General features: G+C 43.0%; 1 protein-coding gene and 1 long non-coding RNA gene across 5 annotated transcripts in view; both read right to left on the bottom strand.

Moving 5' to 3' along the window:
• The window catches only part of LOC141052415 (complexin-1), a 424,490-nt gene extending 400,251 nt beyond the window's left edge, over positions 1-24,239 (bottom strand). Inside the window, exons 1-2 of one of the 4 annotated variants that reach the window (XM_073549644.1) lie at positions 24,127-24,239; positions 22,316-22,428 (exon numbers count right to left, since the gene is read on the bottom strand). In XM_073549644.1, coding sequence (XP_073405745.1) covers positions 22,316-22,346 — 31 coding nt within the window. In that variant the 5' untranslated portion in view covers positions 22,347-22,428; positions 24,127-24,239. Of the gene's footprint in view, positions 1-22,154; positions 22,176-22,315; positions 22,429-23,004; positions 23,185-23,816; positions 24,070-24,126 lie in introns of those variants that run through there. The other 3 variants (XM_073549642.1, XM_073549643.1, XM_073549645.1) reach the window with 3 other exon arrangements.
• LOC141052414 (uncharacterized) lies at positions 3,474-16,688 on the bottom strand. Its single transcript, XR_012220805.1, has 2 exons — positions 8,638-16,688; positions 3,474-8,356 (listed from the first exon to the last, which is right to left on the bottom strand). It is a non-coding gene; the product is annotated as an uncharacterized lncRNA (long non-coding RNA).
• Positions 24,240-24,562: the final 323 nt, after the last annotated feature.

Genomic DNA, 24,562 nt, shown 5'->3' on the forward strand with positions numbered 1-24,562 from the left:
TTCATAAATCCTAGTTACAGGAACAGTCAAGTACACTAAGAGGATGTGGGCCTAATGACCAACTCAAGAAGCTACAGGGCGAGACACACACATCTATCAAGCATCTAAGGCAAATCCTTTGGATAGGTGAGGTAGCTGTATGCTTGCTTTGCCACTGACAGAGCTTCCATAGAAGACAACAGAGAGTGCTATGTACCATAGTGGAGTGATAGGGCCCTATTCTTGGGACAAGTATGAAGTTTATAGGTGCAAGTCACATCATGCCCACATTTAGAGCTTATCCCACTAATATGCTATAAATGTCTGATATGGGAATTACCTAGTGATGAACAAACTGTTTTGAAGTCTATCGAATTTTCCAAAAATTTGGATTCACTTGAATCCAATTTTTTGTTATTCTTTGCTAAGCAAGCTGTCAATCATTGTACCAAGTAGTGATTACAGCTTCCCTCCCTTTAGGGCTCATACTCACTTGCGAGAGACTTGCACGATTCGCATGAAAACCTGGCACTGCCTCCGGCACTCGGACCGGAGGGTACGGCTGCATAGAAATACATGTAGCCTCACACTCCGGTCCCAGTGCCGGCGGCAGTGCCAGGTTTTCTTGCGAGAGACCCGCACGAGAATCGTGCAAGTCTCTCGCAAGTGAGTATAAGCCTTTATAGTGAGTGGTGACTCTAACTGCTCCCTGTACCATGCAAGCGACTGCAGGAAAAATATAACCTAAGTTTCGCCCTGTAACCTCCGCTTCCAGTAAAACAGCCTAACATCATTTAAAAGTTATTTTCCTTATTATAAATTCCCACCATATCTGCAGGTAAATAACGCATGTCCTACAGTAGGGGTTACACTGTGGACAGGGCCGGTTCTAGGCAAAGTGGTTCCCTAGGCAAAGTTTAAAATGGGGCCCCAAATGATAACATATTGCACATTACACAGAAGCATTTCGATTGTATTTATATGCGCTGAGTTCAGGCCACTAAATGAGTGTGATCGACAATATTGAAATCGTTCAACACTTGTGTCCAAGCCTCTTTCCACCGTCTGAGAAAGAGTGATGGGGACAGAACAATCACTAATGGATCAATCTGTCCCCATACAGTATCATGTTATCAGCAGCACATCTACAGTTTACACCCCATAGTCCTCCATATAATATAATGTGCCCCATAGTCCTCCATATAGTATAATACACTCCCCATAGTCCTCCATATAGTATAATACACTCCTCATAGTGCTCCATATAGTATAATGCACTGCCATAGTCATCCATGTAGTACAATTCACTTACCATAGTATAATGCACCCCATAGTTCTTCATATAATGTATTCCCCATAGTCCTCGATACAGTATAATGCAGCCCACATATAGCATAATGCAGCCAGCCCATAGAGCATAATGCAGCCACCCCACAGAGTATAATGTAGCCCCGCCATACAATGTAATGTAACTCCCATAGAATATAATGCAGCGCCCCTCTTATAGTATAATGCAGCCACCCCTTAGAGCATAAGGCAGCTACCTCACAGAGTATAATGCAGCCACTCCACAGAATATAATGTAAACCCCCCATAGAATATAATGCAGCCCCTCCATAGAATATATGGCAACCCCCTCAGAGAGTATAATGCAGCCCCTCCATAGACTACAATGTAGCCCTCCTCATATAGTATAATGCAGCCCCAATAGAATATAATGTAGCCCCCTCATAAAGTATAATAAAGCCCCCATACAATATAATCTAGCCCCCCATAGAATACAATGTAGCCTCCTCATATAGTATAATGTAGCCCCCTCAGAGTATGATGCAATCACCCCCCATAGAATATAATAAACATAATACAGCCCCCCATAGAATATAATATAGCCACAAATAGAATATAACACAGCCCACCTCCCCATAGAATATAATGTAACCCCCCATATTATATAACACAGCCTCCCTCATAGAATATAATGTAAAATGTACCCCCTTTGGTATATAACACTGCCACATAGTATATAGCCCAGCCCCACATGGTATATAGCCCAGCCCCCCATGGTATGTAGCCCAGCCCCACATGGCATGTAGCCCACCATGGTATATAACACAGCCCACCATGGTATATAGCACATTACCACACTGTATATAGCACTGCCCCACACAGTATATAGCACAGCCCCACATGGTATATAGCACAGTACCACCATGGTATATAGTAAATTACCACATGGTATATAGCACAGCCCACCATGGTATATAGCACAGCCCACCATGGTATATAGCACAGCCCACCATTGTATATAGCACAGCACAACATGGTATGTAACACAGCATGGTATATAGCCCAGCACACCACATGGTATATAGCCCAGCATGGTATATAGCCCAGCACACCACATGGTATATATCCCAGCATGGTATATAGCCCAGCGCCACATGGTATATAGCCCAGCATGGTATATAGCCCAGCACACCACATGGTGAATAGCCCAGCATGGTATATAGCCCAGCACCACTGGTATATAGCCCAGCACACCATATGGCAAATAGCCCAGCACCACATGGTATATAGCCCAGCATAGTATATAGCCCAGCACACCACATGGTATACAGCCCAGCACCACATGGTATATAGCCCAGCCACAAATGGTATATAGCCCAGCACACCACATGGTATATAGCCCAGCATAGTATATAGCCCAGCACACCACATGGTATATAGACCAGCATAGTATATAGCCCAGCACACCAGATGGTGTATAGACCAGCATAGTATATAGCCCAGCACACCACATAGTATATAGCACAGCATAGTATATAGCCCAGCACACCACATGGTATACAGCCCAGCACCACATGGTATATAGCCCAGCATAGTATATAGCCCAGCACACCACATGGTATATAGCCCAGCACACCACATGGTATATAGCCCAGCATAGTATATAGCCCAGCACACCACATGATATACAGCCCAGCACCACATGGTATATAGCTGCCCCCCCAGAATGGCCCCACAGTCCAGTCCTCTGATATATTTAAGAAAAAAAAACCTCCTCACCTTCTCCTCACTCCCGCCTCCTGCTCTGCCTGGCACACAGTGAGAGCACGATGACGTCATTGCGCACCCGCTGTGTCAGAGGCAGAGCAGGGAATGATGGGAGAGGGAGCGTCAGCCGACGCTCTCTCCTCCATCACTGTGGCGGCGGCGGGCTCCTCTGCCTCCCAGGGGCCCATAGCGGATGCATGATGTGCCGCTAGCTGGGGGCCCCTGGGGGAGCGGGGGCCATAGGCAGCTGCCTGGTGTGCCTGCCCCTAACGCCGGCCCTGACTGTGGAATCTGGATAAGATTTTTCATCATCGGTTTTAATGTGTTTATCCACATACATTTTGACTGCTCTGATTTTCTTGATAATAGATGAATAAATTTGTTATATATTTTTATTGTATTGGAGACCCTTTTGTTTCCTTCATGTTATTTTTTTGATGTTGTGATTTATGAATTTTTAGGAGAGTAATATTACAGTTCAGGGGAAGCTGTGTAGTTTGTGCACTCTATGTACTTTTTTTCAACAAAGCCATATGGTGTCAGAGATGTCTGATAGCCACTTCTCAGTCTTCCATCAGTGGAATAACATGCCATTTTGTTCTACAGCTCAATCATTTCTATAATAAAATCCATTACAAAGTGATTGATGTTTTTTTCAAAATTATATCAAGATGTTTCACCAGATCCTTGCACAACTCAGTAGTTTTTCCTGAGGTCATTTTTCATTAAGTGGAAGAGTAATTATGGTAACCTTCAGTTTTTCTGGATGTGAAAGGTCAAAATCGAGAGCACACTATTTCCACTCACTTCATGATACAAGATCTGAATTTGGTGTGTGCAACCTCTTTTAAAGAGATTTTTTCTTTGTTCCGTGGGTCCTCTATGAAGTGACATACCAAAACTGCAATGAAATATAATGGGTCAATATAGATAATGGTCTTTTTGAGAAGCTTCACTGTATCTTTGTTGTAACAATAATGCAGGGAACAGTTTAAGAGCAAGTCTGGGAATGCAGCTTATGTATGAACCTGCAGAAACCCGCACATGCAAATCCCTGATTAAGAACTTCTCTTCGTGATCATAGATACAGACAAGCTACCAATGATTAAAGAGATTATCTCATGAACAAAATACATTTTAATCAAAACATATTGAAATAATAAGTTCCACAATTGGATGTGTTAAAAAAATGTTCCTGTGCTGAGATAATCTTATAAATGTGCCCCTGCTGTGTACTGTGTAATGTCTGTATCTAACCATGCTGTAACATGGTCTGATCATACCACAGCTCCTGGCCAAGGAAATACAGTCACGACAAAATGGGATCACAGCTGATTCTTTCTGTGAGGTAAAACATTTCCTTGCCAGTTTTATCACAGGAGTGAGTGTTTCCTTCGCGTCTCCGGCCCTCTGAGCTCATCATAAATCAAGTCACTGACCTACAAACTCAGCAACTAGTGGCGATTCTACCTCACTGATTTGATTTATGATGAGAACAGGGGACTGAAGATGTGGCAGAAACACTCACTCCTGTGATAAAACAGGCAGATTAATGTTATACCTCACAGTAAGCAGCAGCTGCAAACAATGGCTATGTTGCCAGAATAATCACATAATCTTCCTCCCCTGATCAGACCATGTGCTGACCATGTCCCTGCACGGTGAGACACGGGCATTACACAGTACACAGCAGGGGCACATTTACAGGATTATTTCAGCACAGGAACATGTTTTTAACATATCCAATTGTGGAAATTATTATTATTCCAAGATCAGTTGATTAAAATCTATTTCGCCGCATCGTGGCGGATTACAAAAACCGGATGTGTGAAAGTAGCCTTACACTCAGTTGCATCTGCATCATAAATAATGCAGATAGAGCTCAATATTATGGGTGGGATGCGGTGAAGTAGATGCGGACCGATGCACTGCACTGATGACACTTTTAGGCCGGGGTCACACTAGAGAGGAATATGGACGAGTGAGAGGCGTTAAAAGCACGCATTACACACGGACAAATGAAACTCTATGGGGTAGCTCCCAACAGCCGTATATTTCTCGTCCATATTCTATGGTCCGTGCCAATCGCAGCATGCTGCGATTGTCAGCGTACTACGCCTGTAGTATGCCAATGCAAGTCTATGGGTGCGCAAAAAATACGGATTACACACGGACCACACGTGTGACTTGCGAGAAATACGCAGGTCTTTTGGCAGGTGACAGGAAATGGGCCAAACCATCATCAGGAAGCTTAGACATGCAAATGAACTCAACAAGTGCTCCAGACATCCAGGAAGTACGCCTCCACGGAGTACATCAGCGTCATGGCGCCATATTTCCTCAATGTGGAGATGCTTATTGTCTTAGTGCAGGAGCGGCCAGAAATCTGGGACCAACGTGATGCCCATTATGCCAACCGGGCAAGAAAGGAGGCGTCATGGAGGCGCATATGTCGCCAGATGTTCCACGATTTTGGTGATCGGCCACGTGAGGAGCAGCAGCAACTGAGTGAGTACAACCCAAAAACTGTGTAAAATTACCTCACATCAAAAAATGAATATAGAATCAGCCCCCCCCTTCCTGTGCTTCTACTTTTTTACTCATGAGGCAGGTAGATTTTGATGTGACCCATGGTTTTACACTGCCATAATTTGGCCCAGGCCACAAGCTCCTCATCCTCCTAGCCTACCAAGTTAGTAAGTGTAGTTACTTGATACATGAACTACTGTGACCCTGTGTATCTGGCCTGGATGCCCCAATTATATATGCCACCCTGGGTAGAAAGCACACCCCAGAAGGCCACATGCCAAGGCTACTGTTAGCAAATGTGACATATCAAATATGTGAAATTGAGAATATTTCCTGTCACATTGCAGTGGAAGATGTGATGAGACGGTGGCGCAGCATCCGTGACTAATACAGGTGGGAACGTCAGCAGCGGTCCAGGAGTGGTGATGCGGGCCACCTAAAGCGGAAATACATTTATTATGACCGCCTCTCCTGCCTCGCCCCTATTCTGGATCTGAGACCGTAAGTAGATACCTCACACCACATTACACAGATACTTTACAGGGCCAAAAATATAGATTTATTTTTGGCTCTGTTCTATTTCATAACAGAACTCAGTCCAACCTTACGGAGAGAGGAACTGGCTCAGATACAGAGTCCATCATTGATCCTGTAGGGGATGAGGTGGCTGGCCCATCTTCTCCCCCTACAAGAAGCATGGGTGAAGAATCGTTGCAGGAAAACCCAGTGCCTGTGCCACAAACCCCACCACCAGAACCACATCCACAACCAGGACCGTCTGCTGCTGCACCATCAGCCATACTGGAGGAGCAAGGCAACATGATCAGCAGCCCAACTGCCCAGATCCGGGTCTTACCACAGCCTGCTGGACCATCCCGGCGAGGAAGAAGAAGGTGCCAGACCCCTGCCCAGGATACGCGTACAAATGTGGACACTGGGGTCCTCAACTATTTGGCTAGAGTCAATACTGATGATGGCGAGGAGGCATACTCGCGCAGCCTGGCCCTTTACTTTCGTGCCCTTTCCCGTGAGGTGAGGCTCCGTATTCGAGGATGTTTTCAGATCCTGCTTGATGCTTGCACACACCCCAATACCCCATATGAACTTGAATATCTGGAGAGGTGGCAGCTTTCACCCAGAAATCTAATGCGCCTTAGACACCCCACACACATGCTTGCTCAAGCAGGCTCTGAGGATTCTCAAATACGTGGGCCTACACCTCAACCCCTTCCTCCCCCTACCCAACCTTCCCAACAGTAGCCACATATGTCTAGCTCTAGCCAACCTCACCAATATGGCCACTTGTTCCCACCCAGTGTTGGAGGCTGGTCCCAACCTGGTTGGGGACGACATGGATATATTGGTGGGTATGAGACACGGGCCTACCAGACCCAACAAGATGCCCCTCTTCAGTATCACTCTGGCCAGTACCCACAACAATCCCAGGAGGCAGTACATTACCCACATCATGGGCAACAGTATGGCCCCACACAGGGCGATGTTGGGCAAAGTAACCAGCAGCAACCACAGGCTGGTCTTCCGCCTTCTCCTTCCCCAACTTTCCACAATTTATAATGTAGCCATTTTGGTATTGCATAATGTTTTTTTTTTTGTCTCTATGTGTGCAAATGTTATTTTGAACAAATGTTGACATCTGCAAAAAGGCCAATTTGGCCCATTGCCACAGCTCTCATATGGCAATAATATGTTTTGGTTAACCCCCCCCCCCAAAAAAAGGCAAAAGTAAACATTTGTCTACTACATTTAACGTCTCTGTGTCAATTATAAAAAAACAGTGTCAGCATACTAACATATGCTCACCAATGCAATAAAACACTCAAAGAATCATAAGGGGTAGAAATATATATATTTAGACACACATAAACCAAAAAATTATAACATAGACACAGCATGCTCTTGCCAAGAAGTTTCACCCTCAGGTGACATAAAGTAATTTGTGAAAATATCACGCACTTTGAGGTCAGAGAGCGGTCTACGTTGAGGGTTGATAGGTGGTCTCGCCCTACGCACATTGACCAACCCACGCACAACACCAGCAGAGGAGGAGCAATCATGTATCCTGGTGAAGTTATGAAGAACCACACAGGCTTTTACTACTTCATTAACATTTTGCTCACTCAGCTGAATGGCAGACTGGAGTACCCGCCATTTGGCACAAAGAATGCCAAAGGAACACTCCACCAGTCGCCGAGCACGTGATAGGCGCAAGTTAAAAATTCTGTGCCGGTGGTCAAGGTTGCGCCGGGGATATGGCCTCATGACATTGCGCGTTAACTGAAATGCCTCATCTGCCACAAGGACATAAGGGACAGATTCTTGAGTGGAGCCTGGTAGCTGGCGTGGTGGTGGTAGATCCAACTGGTTGGTGCGTAGCTGCCGAGCCATAATAGAAGTATTGAAGACTCAAGAGTCTCCCGTCCTTCCATAGGCCCCAATGTCAACAATTATAAACTTGTATTGAGGGTCGACCAGAGCCAACAATACAACAGAAAAGTATTGTTTATAATTGAAGAATTGGGAGCCAGAGTTCGGCGGCTTACGCACCCGGATATGTTTGCCATCAAGGGCCCCAATACAATTAGGAAAGTGGCATTCCTCCTCAAAGTCCCTTGATATCCGCAACCAGTCTTCCATCCTGGGCTCGGGCATGACGAGTTGATGTAGTCTTGACCATATTTCACTACATGTCGACCTGACTATGCCAGAAATGATAGATCTTCCAATCAGAAACTCATGGTGGAGGGCGGCATAAGACAGGCCAGTGGACAGGACGCTGAAGAGCAACAGAAAAAGGACATTTTAGAATGCACAAATTAAACAAAAAACAGGTACATACAAACCAAACTTGTTAGGATTTCAGATCTACTAACACACACATATTTGGTCGCACAATGACTAAGTGATATGCAGTACATCTTACACATAACATTCTGGTCTGTAAGTTTCAACATATCTGGACTAAGATGAGGGCATTAAAATTAGTCCATGAAGCAATAAATACATACTTTTGGCAACACATCATGAACATAGAGAATGTGGTTGTGCAGTACATACCGTAATGTGAGTAGAAGTCGCTCCTCTGCAGATATAGCTTTACGCATCCTTGTGTCTTGAAAGGTTATCCCAGGGCTCACTGTCTCTAAGAGTCGATCAAATGTTGCAAGGCTCATGCGACAGTATTGGTAGAATTTTGCAGGATGCTCCTGCAGAGAAGCATAGAGGCGGTGAAAAAGACCTCTTGTGAGTCGTTGCCTCAAAAGTAGATGTACCCACATGCGTCTCCTCCGCGGATCCACTATCACTGGGTATGGTTGACCAAAGCAGCGTGACAAAAGCCAGTTGAAGAGAACCTGCTAAGTCGTGTTGAAAGTCAGACTGTCTGCCATGTTGCACATACAACAGCAACACACCTAGTGAAGGCAAGGTCACAAATGGACAGAATGGAGGCAGCCACCTGTTCCTGAGGCAATAAATAGGGTGCAGGCTAATGATTTAAATAGTTAGCAGGCCTCAAAACCGTTAAATGTCCATTTTGCAAGGCTGCAAGAAAATCTCGCAATACGGATTCCATACGGATTACATACGGATTCCATACGGATTACATACGGATGCTGACATGCGCAAAATACGCGACCACACCTTGCTTACGGATGACATACGGAGCACAATTTAGGGGTCATTCATGCGTATTACGCATGTAAACTACGGACCGTATTTTGCGTCGGTTAGTGTGACCTCACTGTCCAAAAGGGGCACTTGAGTTGTATATAGGAAGTGAGAAAATACAATCTATGCAGAGTAAGGCGACATTTTCACTTTTTTGGGGTGTACTTTTACTTAGGCATTGGTATTACAGGAGTTCTCTAACTGTAGGAGCTCTTGGGAACACCATTACTGTGTTGGGGCACTGTTACTGTGCATGGACACATTGAGGAATATAGTGAGTGGAAGCATAAAAAAAGTGCTGTGGAGTCATAAGGAGGAAGAGCATTATTACTGTGTTTGCCAAAAAGGGTCATTACTACTGTGCTGTGAAATGGAAGGCACTAATATTGTGTAAGGAAAAGTTAACTTCGGCACTGTGAGGTGGTAATAATTGCTTATTATGCGGTAGTTTATTCAGTTATATTATGGTTGTGTTATTCAGACACTATGGGGGTCATGGTGTGTGGGTACTGTTTGGCCCTTGTATAGTGTTTTTCCGTAGATCTATGACAGCGTAGGGTGTGTGGACAAGTTGCGGATTCTGCTGCGGAATTTTTCGCGCGGATTTGTATAAATCTGCAGGTAAATCCGCAGGTCAAAAGACCTGCGGTTTATCTGCGGATTTATTGAGGACTAGCCTGTGGTTTTCCCCTACGGTTTGACACCTGTCATGGAGCACAAGAAGTGACATGCTGTGGATATAAAACTGCAGCAAATCCGCACGGAAAATTCCGCACCGTGGGCACTGCTTTTTTCACTTTACATAGACTAAAAGGGTACTGTACAACGCAGTAGAAACTGCTGCGGATCCGCAGGGCCAAATCTGCTGCGGATCCGCAGCAGAATCTGCAACATGTGCACACACCCTAACTGTTTATTTTTTTGTGGCTGTGTACAATACAGCCGATTTGGCTGAGTAGAGGATGTAGCTGCCTATCTCCTTGAACTATGCTCAGCCTACCTTCCCAACTGCTATTACCTACCAATAGCAAGTCACAGTAGGGCAGGCAGGACAGGTTATACAGTACAGCAGATTGTGATGAGCAGACTCTTGCGTGTGTCTAATGGTGTCTAGGGAGAAATAATCTCATGAAAATAGGAGGATGTTAGGTTTTCACAACACTACAGAGCAACATAAGTAAAATCTGGAGAAAATCATGTCTATGCTCTTACACACCAGGGATCTAGGATATATATTACTTGATCTTATTAGAGTGTTCTCCTATACTGCTTCTCAAAATGTCACATTTGGGTTTCTGAGCGGCAAATAGATGAGCATTCTGCTGATTCATCTATATTTTAAAGCACTACTTCTATGCTGTAGTCAGAAGGGGAATGGAATGGATCTGTATACTCATATATTACAATGAGCAAGAAATGCTATCTCTCCACAGTTATGGAGACGGTTGGCCATGCATTGAAGCAGATTCTATGGCTGAATGTTTTTGATGTGTTCTGGACCATTGTTAGATGTATTTCCATGTGGACTGATCCCCATGGCCAAATGGATGCTGTGGTGTGCTTTACCAAACACACACTATCTTGGCCTTCCCACAAGGATTTTGGTTCACTCACGCACATTTTGGCAGACTGAAGTCTAGCTTTTTTATGTCTCTATGTCAGCAGTGGGATTCTCATGGGTCTCCTGCCATGGCATTTAATTTCATTCAAATGTTGATGAATAGTTTGTGCTGACACTGATGTACCCTGAGCCTGCAGGTCAGCTTGAATTGCCTTGGAACTTGATTAAGGCTGCTTATCCACCATCCAGACTATTCTGTGTTAAGGCCCTTTTACATTTAGCGATGCACCAGCGATCCGACCAGCGATACGACCCGGTCAGGATCGCTGGTGCATCGCTAAATGATCGCTAGTGAGCTTTCACACAGGAAGATCTCACAGCGATGCAGCAGCGACGCAGGGCACGATACTCACCTTTGACACATGGCGATCCTGACGTCCTCCCGCCCGCCTCCAGCGTCTCACACAGCAGGAAGCCCAGCAGGAAGCAGACAACGATAAATCGAGCCGCCCGATCTCGCGCGATCAGCGATGGACAGCGGGGGAGCCGGTCAGAGGTAAGTATCACACATAGCGATATTGCTAGCAATATCGCTATAACGTCACAAAATCAGTGACGTTTTAGCGATATTGCTAGCGATATCGCTTAGTGTAAAACCCCCTTTACAATGCTACATCAATTTTTCTCTACAGTCCACTTCCAACGAGATTAGCTACAGTGCTATGAGTTGTAAATTTATTGATTAAGTTGCGCACTTTAGACAAAAAAAAATCAAGATCTCTGATGAAGGACTTGTAACTTGAGATTGTTAATATTTTTTCAACAATTTGGTTCTCTAGTCCTCAGACAGTTCTCATCTCCTCTTTCTGTTCTCTATGCTTAATGTGGCAAATCCAAAGATTGAGTCAAGTTCTCCCCTTTCTGTCTGATTTCAGGTGTGATTTTCATATTGCCTACACCTGTTACTTTTCCCTGGAAAGTTTGAATGCGTATCACATGCTTGAAACAAAGTTATTTACCCATAATTTTGGAAAGGTGTCAACAATTTTGTCTCCCCATTTTGGGGATTTTGTGTGAAGTTATTTCCAATTTGCCTTTCTTTATCTTTTTTTAATCATGTATAATTGCTGTAGAATGTAACCCCACAGTTACAGGGTCCACTTCCCTCTGTACCATTATTAGTTTTTTTTACTGTGATTTCAGTATTTTGTATGTAACCCCTTTTCAGGTACAGTACCATGGAAATAATGGTGCTATATAAATATTAATAATAATAATAATAATAATAGAGATAATTTTCAGGGAGAAAAAACTCCATTTTCTGGATTAATTTCAAGTGTGCCATGATTGTATGTATAAATATTGTAGTGTGCTAATATGTTCACCTGCTGCCTTCTCCAGGATCCTGTATCGTTCTGCTCCTCTTCTCAGTGGCTTTACCATTCTTCAGACTCTTCGGGTCACACTGCGCTCGGTGTGTCTTGGAAGTAGCTATTACACCGTAAGTCTATGCAGCATCAGAATAAGACTGCATAGACCTACATTCTAACATAGGCTTCTGGCTCACGCATAGGGCATAGAGTGAGCCAGCTAGTCTGAATAGTGGCTATGTCACTGAGAAGAGGAGCGGCGCTAAATCCCAGAGAAGGCAGCAGCAAGTGAATATATAAACATACACATTATACACATAAGCACAGATTTAATAAAAAAAAAATAATGGGAGAGCTTATAAATATTATGTACCACCCATCCATTTCTTAGACCTCTTCAACTTTTTAGGTATAATATTGCTGGAATATGCAGCAGCTGCTAGCTGAGGCCACTTAATGAGTTATAATCAGGAAAGACAGGTTATTGAAATAAGAGAGTCCTGTCAGACTTGGGAAGCAGGCAGGGGGTTGGAAATAGTGAGGGAGGGCTGAAGAGCTGCAAGTGCAATGTCTGTAATACTGTAGTACAGATTTCTACAATCAAGTCATGGGTTTAATTAGCATGAAAACCACTGTCAAACACACCTTAGTTTATGGTATAAAATCCTCATGACAGGTTCCCTTTAAGCAACGATGAAGCTCAGGCACCAGTGGAAATGCACAATGGGCATCGTTAGAATGTGTCTATAATGACTTCCAGTAAGAGATATCCCTTTGATATACTGAAGTTACAGTGCATGACATATCCTTCCCTGTTATTTATTACAATGGCAGCAATAATATACAAGTTATTTGATTACTGCATTTGCATTAGGCATTATTGCAGCTAAGCTTACTGTAATTTGTATTAGACTATTTCTTGTATATTAATAATTCTTCAGGCAATGTTATCTTGAAACTAAGTTGAATTATTTGATTTGGTCTTAGATGTTCAATGAAGCTTCATAATCTGTGGCCGGTGGCCTTGTTACACATTTAAATAAATGAAAAAAAAAATTTGAGAAGCCTGAAAGTCATGCTGTCTGCTTGGGTTGGAGAGAGAGCATTCTAGAAGAACTCTGATCTGATTATATCAGAACCAAGTATGTATTTAAGAATATAAATATTTTGATCTAGTTTCCATTCCATGAAAATCTGTAACAAACAGGGTCCTGAATAGCTGGAGTAACCTAGTACCTTAAGACTCCCAATCAGTAGCATAGCTACCGGGGGGAGGCAGAGGGGGCAGTCACCCTGGGCCCCGTGATCTGAGGGGGCCAACCCAGAGCTATGCTACTGTAGCTGTAACGGTGTTCACAGAGCGCCGATACAGTTACACTGCAGAGGAGCAGGGAGACACGATCTCCCTGCTCTGTTGCCCGGCCGCTATGAGGCCCCTGAGCAGGTGGGGATGGGTCCGGTGCCAGCAGTGGGACCCCTCGTCATTGCAGGTTCAACTGCATCGGCTGGATGCTGATGGAACTGACCGCATTGATGAGAGAAGGAGCGATACACTCTCTCCCATCATCCCCCTCTTAGAGTCTGATGTCACCAAAGCCAACATTGACAGGGGTCATGATGATGTCACTACCCGGTGCCCGCTGTCCAGAGATGTGATGGCACTCCGAGCAGTGGAGGAATCAGGAGGAAGAGAGGTGAGTATTTAACTATTGTTATTATGGGGCTGCATTATACTATTGAGTCTGCCTGTGGGGGGTGAATTATGGAGTCTGCCTACTATAGAGTCTGCCTATGGGGGGCTGTATTATACTATAGCGTCTGCCTGTGGAGTGGGTGCATTATGGAGTCTGCCTACTAAAGAGTCTGCCTACGAGGAGGGGCTGTATTATACTATAGAGTCTGCATATTGCAGGTTGCATTACACTATCTATAGTTTGCCCCTTGGGGGCTGCATTACACTATATAGTCTGCCTATGGGGGGCTGCATTATACTATATAGTCTGTCTATGGGGGAGGTGCATTATACCATAGAGTCTTCCTATGGGGAGTGCAGTATACTATAGAGTCTGCCTGTGTGTGGGGGGGGTTGCATTATACTATAGTCTGCCTATGGGGAGTGCAGAATACAATAGAGTCTGCCTATAGGGGGTGCATTATACTATATAGAGTCTGCCTATAGGGAGTGTATTATATTAAATAGAGTATGCCCATGGGGAATGCATAATACTATAGAGGCCTATGGGGAGTACATTATACTATATGAGGCCAATGGGGAGTGCATTATACTATATCGAGAACTATCGGGTGCATTATACTATATAGAGGCTATCTAGGGGGTCATCATACAGTGTGGAGATTACAGTGAGGGGGATATCATACAGTGTTGGAGTCATTAAACAGTATACTGAGTGGGTGGTACTATACAATGAGGGGTCATTATATGGCATATAGGGGAGATGTACAGGGGGAAACTTGGGACATTATTAAATGTAAAGTGGGCACTTATTGTTATAGGGGAACTCGGGTTACTGTGACTGTCAAAGGGGTACACAGGGCATTTTGCTTTCTAAGTTTCTATTGGGCAAAATGTGGGCACTATTTTCTAGGGCACTTGCAACCGGCATTACTATATTCTAGAGGGCTGCTTTAGAATTTAGAGGGCACACAGAAACACACAGTAGTTGCAGTAATAGGGACACATACGGCAGCAGCGGCTCAGCATTGGGGTATCAGCAGGATAAGGAGTTTGCGCATGTTGGGAATAGATGGTGAAGGGACTGGAATGTGCGAAGTCAAACGTGTCTTTGTTGTCATGATCCAATGTGGATCTGACAAGTAAATGGACAAAGTGAACTTTTTTCCTTTGGCTTGGTGGCAAAGTGGTGTGACTGCCCCCCCGGTGGCCATTAGAATTATTACACGTGGTTTCGCTCATTCTAAGTTGCCCTGGTGGTGGTGAGCGGTAGTGCACTTTAGTTTCTTTAGTTTAATGTGCACGTAATTATAAATCAGGTGTGAGGCTCTATAAAAGAGTCAGGTGTGTTCAATCACTGTTGGTGATATTGTGAGTTAGTCATTCTCAAGGAAGCCTGGGTGAAAGAAGGAGCTGAATGAGAGTCCTGGGCAGCCCAGCCAGAGGGGTTGAGTCATCTATGGAGTCTGCATGGAGGGCTGGCATGGCGTGGTGGAGTCGAAGTTTGTGGTGTCAGCAGGAGGTGCTTGCATGGCTTGGTGGAGTGGTGACGATGGTGGGAGTTGTACTCAGCATGCTGGACTTGGTTGCTGAAAACTGGACTCAAGCATGCTGGACTTTTTGGCAGCTGGACTCATCTTTGGGACTCTGTTTACTGGGCAGCTGCAACTGGTGGTGGACTCTGCTCCAAGGCTGCACTATGGTAATGGATCCGGTTATGGTGATGGATCCGGGTGGAGGAGAAGATGCACGCAGGTGGTGGGCTCTGTTGCTAGGAGCGTACGCAACAGAGCAAAGCTAAGTGGTGTTCCCCCTATATTGTAATTTTCCCTTGTGTATTTAGTGCAGTGGTGGGATTAGTTTCTGCACCGACCAATTCCCTAGTGAGTGTTTAGGGTCAGGGCGAATCAGGGTTTTAAGGTTCCTGTGCGTCGCCCGGTGCGGAACCGGCATAGGGAACGTTAGGAGTGCAGGGACACTGGCTCAGGGGAGTGCAGGAGGTCTCCACTTCCCCGTTTCCATATTGCAGGGCCCTCCATTGTTAATGTTACCCAGATTCCCCTTTATTATTTAAATTAGCCTTACTGGAGGTGGGGTTTCCAGACTATTGTATAAATACGTGTAATACCTAAATTCGCCAGTTGGAGACGGTGTATCCAGCTGCATGTCTTATAATTTAAATTTGCCCAACTGGAGACGGTGTATCCAGGGTCACGTGTGTCATATGGGTTCGCCTTGCCGTACTCGCTGCGTCCAGACACACGTGACTGTGACATTTGTTGTATTCTCTGCAGCCAAGTGCTGGCTGGAGCAGTTGTCATGTCGGTCTGGGCCAGAGGGAAAACATGGGAAAAGTGAACAATTCCATCAGAAAGAACGTCCTCTGTAAGTCACAATGTGCTGTAATCACTTATATGTTCCGTAGTACTGATATTTACCACTGACCATATGACGGTAATATCAATATTGGTCTTTATATAGAGATTATTTTTAGCAACATCGCAGTCATCTGCTGAGGTTCTCCTACATCCACTATTAGGCCGGGGTCACACTAACCGACGCAAAATATGGTCAGTATTTTACATGCGTAATACGGATGAATGGCCCCTAAACAGTGCTCCGTATGTCATCCGTAATCAAGGTGTGGTCGCGTATTTTGAGCATGTAAGCATCCGTATGTAATCCGTATGGCATCCGTATGCCGAGATTTTCTCGCACTCTTGCAAAATGGACATATAATGGAGCCCTATGACAGGTTTTATAACACAAACCAAAGAATAGATATAGACACATAGAATGCATATATATATATATATATATATTATATATATGTATTCTATGTTTCTATATCTATTCTTTCGTTTCTTTATTAAAACTGTCAGTGTGAGTTTACTGTATAGCGCACTGAATTGCCGGCTTTGCTAAAAGACACCGGGTGCGTATTTCTCGCAAGTCACATGTGTGGTCCATGTGTAATCCGTATTTTTTGCACACCCATAGACTTGCATTGGCGTACTACGGCCGTAGTACGCTGACAATCGCAGCATGCTGCGATTGGCACGGACCGTAGAATACGGATGAGAAATATACGGCTGGTGCAAGGGACCCCATAGAGAATCATTGGTCCGTGTCTAATGCGTGCTTTTAGCGCCTCTCACTCAGCCGTATTCCTCGCCAGTGTGACCCCGGCCTTAGGGTTCGTCACCGAGTTAAAATTAATTAATTATACTGTGGGTCATGATTCATAGAGATGAGTGAAGTTGTTCGGATTCGGTTCCTAATGCGATTGGAATCGAATATTGTTTTTCCAATATTCTTCGAATGCACCCTAACGTCATTAGTCTCAATGGGAGTAGAAATTACCGAATATGGAACCGATCACATGCATTCGGCACGAATATTGTCCGAATATGGCTCAGATTCGGAGCCAAAATCCAAACAAATTCACTTATCTCTAGTCATGAATGGAGATCTAGACTTAACCAGAACAGTTTGAAGTGACTTATTCCTACAAAGTCAATATTGAGGTTGCACTGCTGCATTATTAAGAAGTATTAAGAAGACTGGAAATTTTTGTGCACCATAAAGTAACTATTTTGATTGGGAGCACATATTTAAAGGGTTTTTTCACTTTTTAGAAAAGTAATAAGGGTACTGTCACACTTAGCGATGTACCAGCGATCCCGACCAGCGATATGATGCGGTCAGGATCGCTGGCGCATCGCTAAGTGGTCGCTAGTGAGCTGCCACACAGGCAGATCTCACCAGCGACATCGCAGGGGTCGGGGGTCGCTACTTACCTGTCACACTAGGCGATCCTGACGTCCTCCCGCCCGGCTCCACGCGCGTCGCTCGTCTCTTCACAGGAAGCGCCGCAGGAAGCTGACGACGAGAAACAGTCCAGCCTGTTCTCGCGCAATCAGCGATAACCAGCGGGGGAGCCGGTCGTAGGTAAGTATCACACACAGCGATATCGCTAGCAATATTGCTATAACGTCACAAGTTATAGCGATATTGCTAGTGATATCGCTTAGTGTGACATGCCCTTAATCCCCATACGATCAGATACCATAAAAAAATACATGATGTACAATAACAAAAAAACCTTGCCTGAAGAAGGAGCCTTTGTGCTCTGAAAGCTTGCAGACATACTATTTTCTGGTTAGCCAGCTGGGCAGAAAAGTGTTCACATCAATTAAGAAATACATAAAGTAATCAATGTCTTTGAGTCCACTGCTGACATCCATCTCTATATTTTTACTGCAGTAGTGATGTTACCATCTTTGATTCTGTTCACACAGGACTCAATTTGTCAGGAGGATTTATGGCCCATTACCAAATCTGAGCTATTTCCTCCAAAAACAAAGAAGGCACCACCAACCCTTTGATCTTACATGCATATGGGGTCCATAAAACTTTCACACCACTTATCTAATCTTACCTAATTAAGGATTCTCTCTTCAAGCTCAGTGTTTGTTTATGGAAATGTCCATGTATCACACCAAGCCTGTGCTCTTTACTGTATATAATTAGGTTTCTTCAAATATTTTATTATATCAGCCTGATGAAGAGAGTAAGCTGTCTCGAAAGTTTGCTTTGTAACATCATTAACTATATTTTGTTAGCCATTAAAAGGTATCATACCCACAAGATTCCTATTTTGTTTCTCTCACTGAGAGCACTTTATATATTTTTATCACCCTCTCTGGCATTGATATCATATCCTGTACTGGTTGTGGCTACTGCTCCCATCTCTGTGTTTTGGTTGCAGCTGTGACGTTATGTCAACAGTACAGTCACCACTGCAGCCAATCATGAAGCTCAACAGTTCTGTTGTTGAAGACCTCAACAGCCAAGTTCAGTGATTGAATGCACCAGTAATGTCCACTGTCGATGAGATGTAACTGCTGCAGCCAAAACACAGAGATGGGAGCTCCGACAGGAAGCTAGACCCAGAAAAGGTGAGTACTATCTGTATTTGTTTTTTTTTCTCTAGTATGTGATCATTTGAAAAACCACATTTCTAAAAGAAGAAAAACACTTTGATTAGTGTAATGTAGACTAATATAGTTCAATGTATTTAGGAAGAATCCACTGTATTTAATCAATTTACTACTTCATTATTTACAGTATACCATTAATTATCTATGAAAATATGTGATTTATATTGCAATCTATTCATGCATTTCTGCGATTGATGAGAAATTTCCACAATATTAGCTTATCTTCAGGGGCAAAACTCATAAGTATTGTAGGAGTTGCAGTTGCACCCAGGCCTTCCAGTCCATAAGGCCCAAAAGGTATATTTGGCATATATGTGAAGAACAACACAGTCAAACGTGTGATAGTATAGTTGGTAGCCATGTTTATGATTTAGCATTCAGGCACAAAAACTTTTAGTTATACCAATCAAATCAAATTATATCAAATAATGAAATTGTGCGCTGTCCATCTTACCTCCATTGTAATGGAGTATTGGTTGCATATGTAGGTTTCATCTCCTTTCATTTAAGAAATTGACAAAAATAACCAGTCATTGCACCTGGCTATTATTATCAGTGTCAGGACTTGAACCCAGCAGCTCTGTTGCACTAGGCGGCAGCTCTTTCCTCTGAGATATTCAGCTCGCTGGACAGTTCCTCACTAAACCAGATACTAGTACCTGTGTTGTTCCCGATTATCTCCACCCTGAGTTCCTGATTGTCTCCACCCCGAGTTAATGATTGAACACCCTACTGGCAATGAACTTTCTTCCTTGTGAGATTACTGATCTCCCTTCCTCTGGGCTAGCTTCTTTCCACCTGCTGCTTATCCTCAAGATTCTACTGTTGCTTCCATATACCGACCTCTGGCTACTTCCTGACTATGATAGCTGCTTATCCTCCTAACTATGTTGCTGCTCCATGTATCAACCTCTGGCTATTTCCTGACAATGATACCTGCTGGTGCTGCCCCTAGTGGTTGCAATATTACTACTCCAACTCAGGTCAGTCCATAACAATCAGGCTCATGGAAAGAGCCCTCATGACTAGACTTCCAGAGAAAATGAACATATAACTATTCCAAATTATGATATACTTTCATGTTAAAGGCCTAGAGATTTAAAGTTATGGGAAAAAAGAGACATGAAATTGGAGGTTTGATGTGGCATGTGTAATCTGCTACTACAGATCAAGTTCTTGATGGTACATTGAATCGTTTGCAAAGTTAGCTTCATATCCTGTATTAGATGAAACAATTGGTTGTACTGATGCTTTAAATTTTTGTATAAGTTAAATTAAAAATGCATAGCAAGAAAAAGAGAATCAACAAGAACCAGAAGAAATCAGAAAGCATATTACACATGAGATAAAGTATTTTTCAATATTTATGGTAGGACAAGTTAAAAAATCTCTTCAAAAATAATTGTCAACTCCCAACGTTTAGGACATCAAAGCCTTAATGAATTTTTTCAAGATAATAGTTTATGGATGAAGGGTAATTTACTGATTCTTGGGGTCCAACTACTCCCCATCCCCAGTGATCTCAAAAACTGGGCTCTTCAGGTTGAGCATGTGCACCTCCACTCAACTCATCGTCAAGGGGGCTGCCCAGATAGCAGAGTCTATTTCCAGTAGTCTTATTGATAAAGAATGGAGCAACAGTGCGCATGCTTGACCTCTATTCATTAAGATGGATGTAACCCCATCAATCAGTAACTTACTATCTTTGGAAGGAAAATCTTTTAAAGTAGACGATAATTTATGATATTATGGTGCTCCTTGATATTCATGATATATTCAGAGTTGTCAGTGTATTGTATTAGGAGAGTGGAGGCAAAGGGTTGAGTGGAGGTACCCTAGGTAGTTTACACGCCAAGCAAAAGGTAATGGTTGTTCTCCACTAGGTTGTTGTTGTAGCTATTAAAATATATTATGACTGTAAGTATATATGAAGAAATAACTTCACATTGGAAAATAGATGTTTGGTGTGTGGTTCCTTTTGGATAAGTGATTTTACTATGCTACATCTAAATCAAAGCTACTGTTACATTTAGTTATAAACTTATACAGCAATCTTTTCAAAATGGCCAACTTTTAGGCAAGCATTATATAAATCCTACAAAGGCACCATTTTCATCCGAAGAATTTAAATACTCTGTACATAGCAACACAGTATATTTTCCCTCTTTTTTAACCTTCAACAATCCCCTTGGCATAAATCAATGGAAATAAAAAAAAAAAAAATCATTTTAACTACAGTTCACTGAGTTTTAATCATTTTCTTTATCGATAGAGCCGCTTTCTAAGTGAAGGGTTTGACGAATGGTTTTATCTGAAGCCTGTTTAATGGTTTCAATCCTATTTCCGAGTCTTACCAGATTGTTTTTTCCACAGTCAGCAGATCTCAATCAATCCATTTATCCTACTTGTTAACTGAAAGATTTGAGCTAAACGTGATTTAATGTAAGCAAAAATACTGCAGTGCACAATTTAATACTGCTGCACCTAGAACATCGGAGCAAACAGCCATATCTATGGCACAGTGCTGTTCTCCCGAAAAGAGCTGCAGTGGGTGATTGTCCGGGAAAGTGCTGGTGATCTTGGCAGAAGCGAAGGTGCTAATTACCACAGTGGAATAACATTTTCAAGCAAATACATAATTTTCTAAATGATCATCTAGCCGTTTAACACAAAGATGGACTTGTATGCTGCTTTCCATTAAAACAAAAAAAGTGTGTAATTAAGACTTGGTTGCAAAGCAGTCACGTCATTATTAAATTAAAACGCATCTTACTACGGCTCAATTAAACATTTGACAGGCACTTTGAGGGAGTAACGCATTCCAAACACTCAAGGCTACATATGGAATATAGAAACTATGGAGCTAGACCACCATTTGTTAAGATTAATAAGCAAATGAAATGGTTATGCCGTAAAAAGCAGAGCGGAAAATAAAAACGACTTGTACATCAAGGATGTATATTCGACCGCGGCTGATCAAAATGATTTATATTATGTTCGGACGTTGCCAGCTTTAATAGTAGTGCACATTCTCGACTTGAATGATACTTCGTCCGGTACGTTTAAGCCAGTTTTAAAAGTAATGCATCCTTGACTACATTCGATCAATTTTAAAAAAGAAAAAAAAAAGCCAAATAAAGTATGACATCACCTTTGGTGCATGTTTGAAAGCGTTTCCAAAGTGACAAGTGGATGCAAATGCAATGTGTGAATGAAAGCAAGAATTATCTCCTGACTTGATTATTGGCAAAATATCCTAAAAAATATTTCCAACTTACTCAAATGTTTTGCCTCTGGCTATTCAGATGGCGACTCTGTGGTATTTTACCTTATGGTGCAGAGATATAGAGAAAAGGGGAGGAGCTTTGGGAATTGACGCATTGTACTTAAGTTTCTGACATACTGTACAGGGTTTTGATTAGGGAATGCCTGCACTTACCTCCCAAAGCTTGCTTCATAACAAAATCCATAGTGATGGCTTTTGATTCCTTCCACTCAGTGTTTTTTTATATATTACATGCAAGATAAGCAGGTAAACTCTTGCGTTCTAGCCTGGAATAAATGAAAATATATATACTTACATAGCTTTACATTGTCAAAGTCACCTTAAAACAATCCTATGATATTTTCCGATTCCCCTTGCTAAATTATTGCAATGCAAAAATATCAGCCAATGTGGGTGCAAGTTTAAATTTTCTCATCCACCTAATTAAAATGAGCATAAATTCAAGCAAAATAAAAATGAATCAAATGGGGTCAAGAAAAAGCATCCATGGAAAATAATAATAATAGGATAATTTGAGGGTTATTTATAAAGTAATGATATCATGGGTACGTAATAAAAAAAATAAATCTCTTTTATAGATATTACACTGTTTTGACACTTGGAGACGTTTGCCGTCTTCAAGGTGTGTCCTATGCGTGGCTTCCACCAGCATCTGGATGGGACTGTCTACATGTCTGGTGAGAAGTGTCTAAGGGGCATTTGAAGGTGAGGTGTCCCGGTGTTACTTCAGGAGTCGCTAGTATCTTTACACAAAAGATGTAAAATGTTAGAATTCCAGCCAAAGAAACAAAGCACATTTCATGCCGATGAGGTCAAGTCCAAGTCACATTGCTGAAGCGTACCCCAATGCAGCCTGTGCATCCTGCCGTCTCCACGCTTCACAAATATGCAAATTCTGACACAAATTATGATGCCTCACACTTTTCAGTCTTCTGTTTTGACAGCCAATATACAGATATAATAAGGAACAAAACACAATATCACTCTTTGCAGTAGAATGTGTTCCACCTCACTGCACAACCTAGTGGGTTGCAACAAATGATATCCCAGAGAAGTCCTACTCCTGCACTGCAGGTGATAAGAGCTGTCATTTTCTCTGTATACCACAGCTTCATGCCTCCCTCTGCTGGTACTTCAAAGACTGGCACTTATTTCATATCCTAAAAAGCACCTCTGATATTTAACATTGGGTCCCATTTGCACGTCGAGTTGGAAATGGGCCAAAAAAAAAAGTTACTGCATGTATGTTCCAGCGCTATCATATTGCAAATGCTGCCATTTCATTGCTGAAAAAAACTTCTCTACCTTGCAACATTCAGATATGTCATACTACAGCATACAAGGCACACAGCTCTGCTGGTCAATAAATCTCAGCACAGTTCTCCAAGACAGCACATGCTGCAACCACAGGATTGTATTCAAGAAAGCATGTCTCAGCAGAAAAGGACACAACAAGGAAATCAGAGACGGTGTCAGGAGAGGATGCAAGGCTGTGCCTGGAATGCCATGATTAGCAGGGCTAAGAAATCACCCAGGAACCCTGCTAGCAGCATGGATGCACTAGACCTAGTTTCAGCACCAGGAGGGATGGGACAGCTCCCTAGTAGTAGGCAAGCCAAGGGGGTCAAGACAAATGGAAATGATGAGCCAGTACCTTGTCTTCTTCAGCAGAAAGGAGATCCTGCAGTTTGCCTGTCCTTTCAGTAACAACTCTGCACCATGGAAGGAAAAGCTCGCCCCCCTCCCCCTAGAGTCTCCTTTTTTTCTGTAGCACAGTCTCCTCCTCCCCTAGTCCATGTGTGCTCTCAACAGGAACTGCAGCCGCTGCTGAAGGGCATTTAGGGAAGAGACAGCTTCATGAAGTTACTGTATCTCCTGCCTAATAATGACCAGCTAGCACAAGGGCATATGGAGGGGACGCAAAGGGAGCATGCAGCGGAAACACCCAGTGCTGGCATACATACAGAGCGAGGCGAGGCAAGAGGATGATCAATAACCTTCCCTTTCTTCCCTTTTTTTCCTTCCATACATTCTCTCTTTTTTTTTTAATCACAGCATTTCCGGAGCATCCCACTTCCATTTATTCGATCCCTCCTTCTAAGCATGTCATAAGCGAGACTATACAGTTTTTTTTTCCTCTTCGGAGTTAAAATCCACGATGACATAATGTAGTAGAGATAAATGTACCGGGGTAGGGTGTTACTCCACCTTTTCTCTGGGATAACAACACTTGTACCTGTTCCATTATTTATCCTTGTGGAGATCAGGCTGATGAATGTACAGTTTATTTATGCAGTGCACTTTGTCATCTTTAATCATTAGGTGAAAACTAACAGAATATGTATAAGATGTTTGCCGTACCCAACCCACAATAATGCAATAAGCAGCTGCTGCCTTCAT

Source organism: Dendrobates tinctorius, unplaced genomic scaffold, assembly GCF_039654945.1.
Source record: "Dendrobates tinctorius isolate UK_male_01 unplaced genomic scaffold, ASM3965494v1 ptg000160l, whole genome shotgun sequence".
In the NCBI taxonomy this organism is placed as follows: Eukaryota; Metazoa; Chordata; class Amphibia; order Anura; family Dendrobatidae; genus Dendrobates; species Dendrobates tinctorius.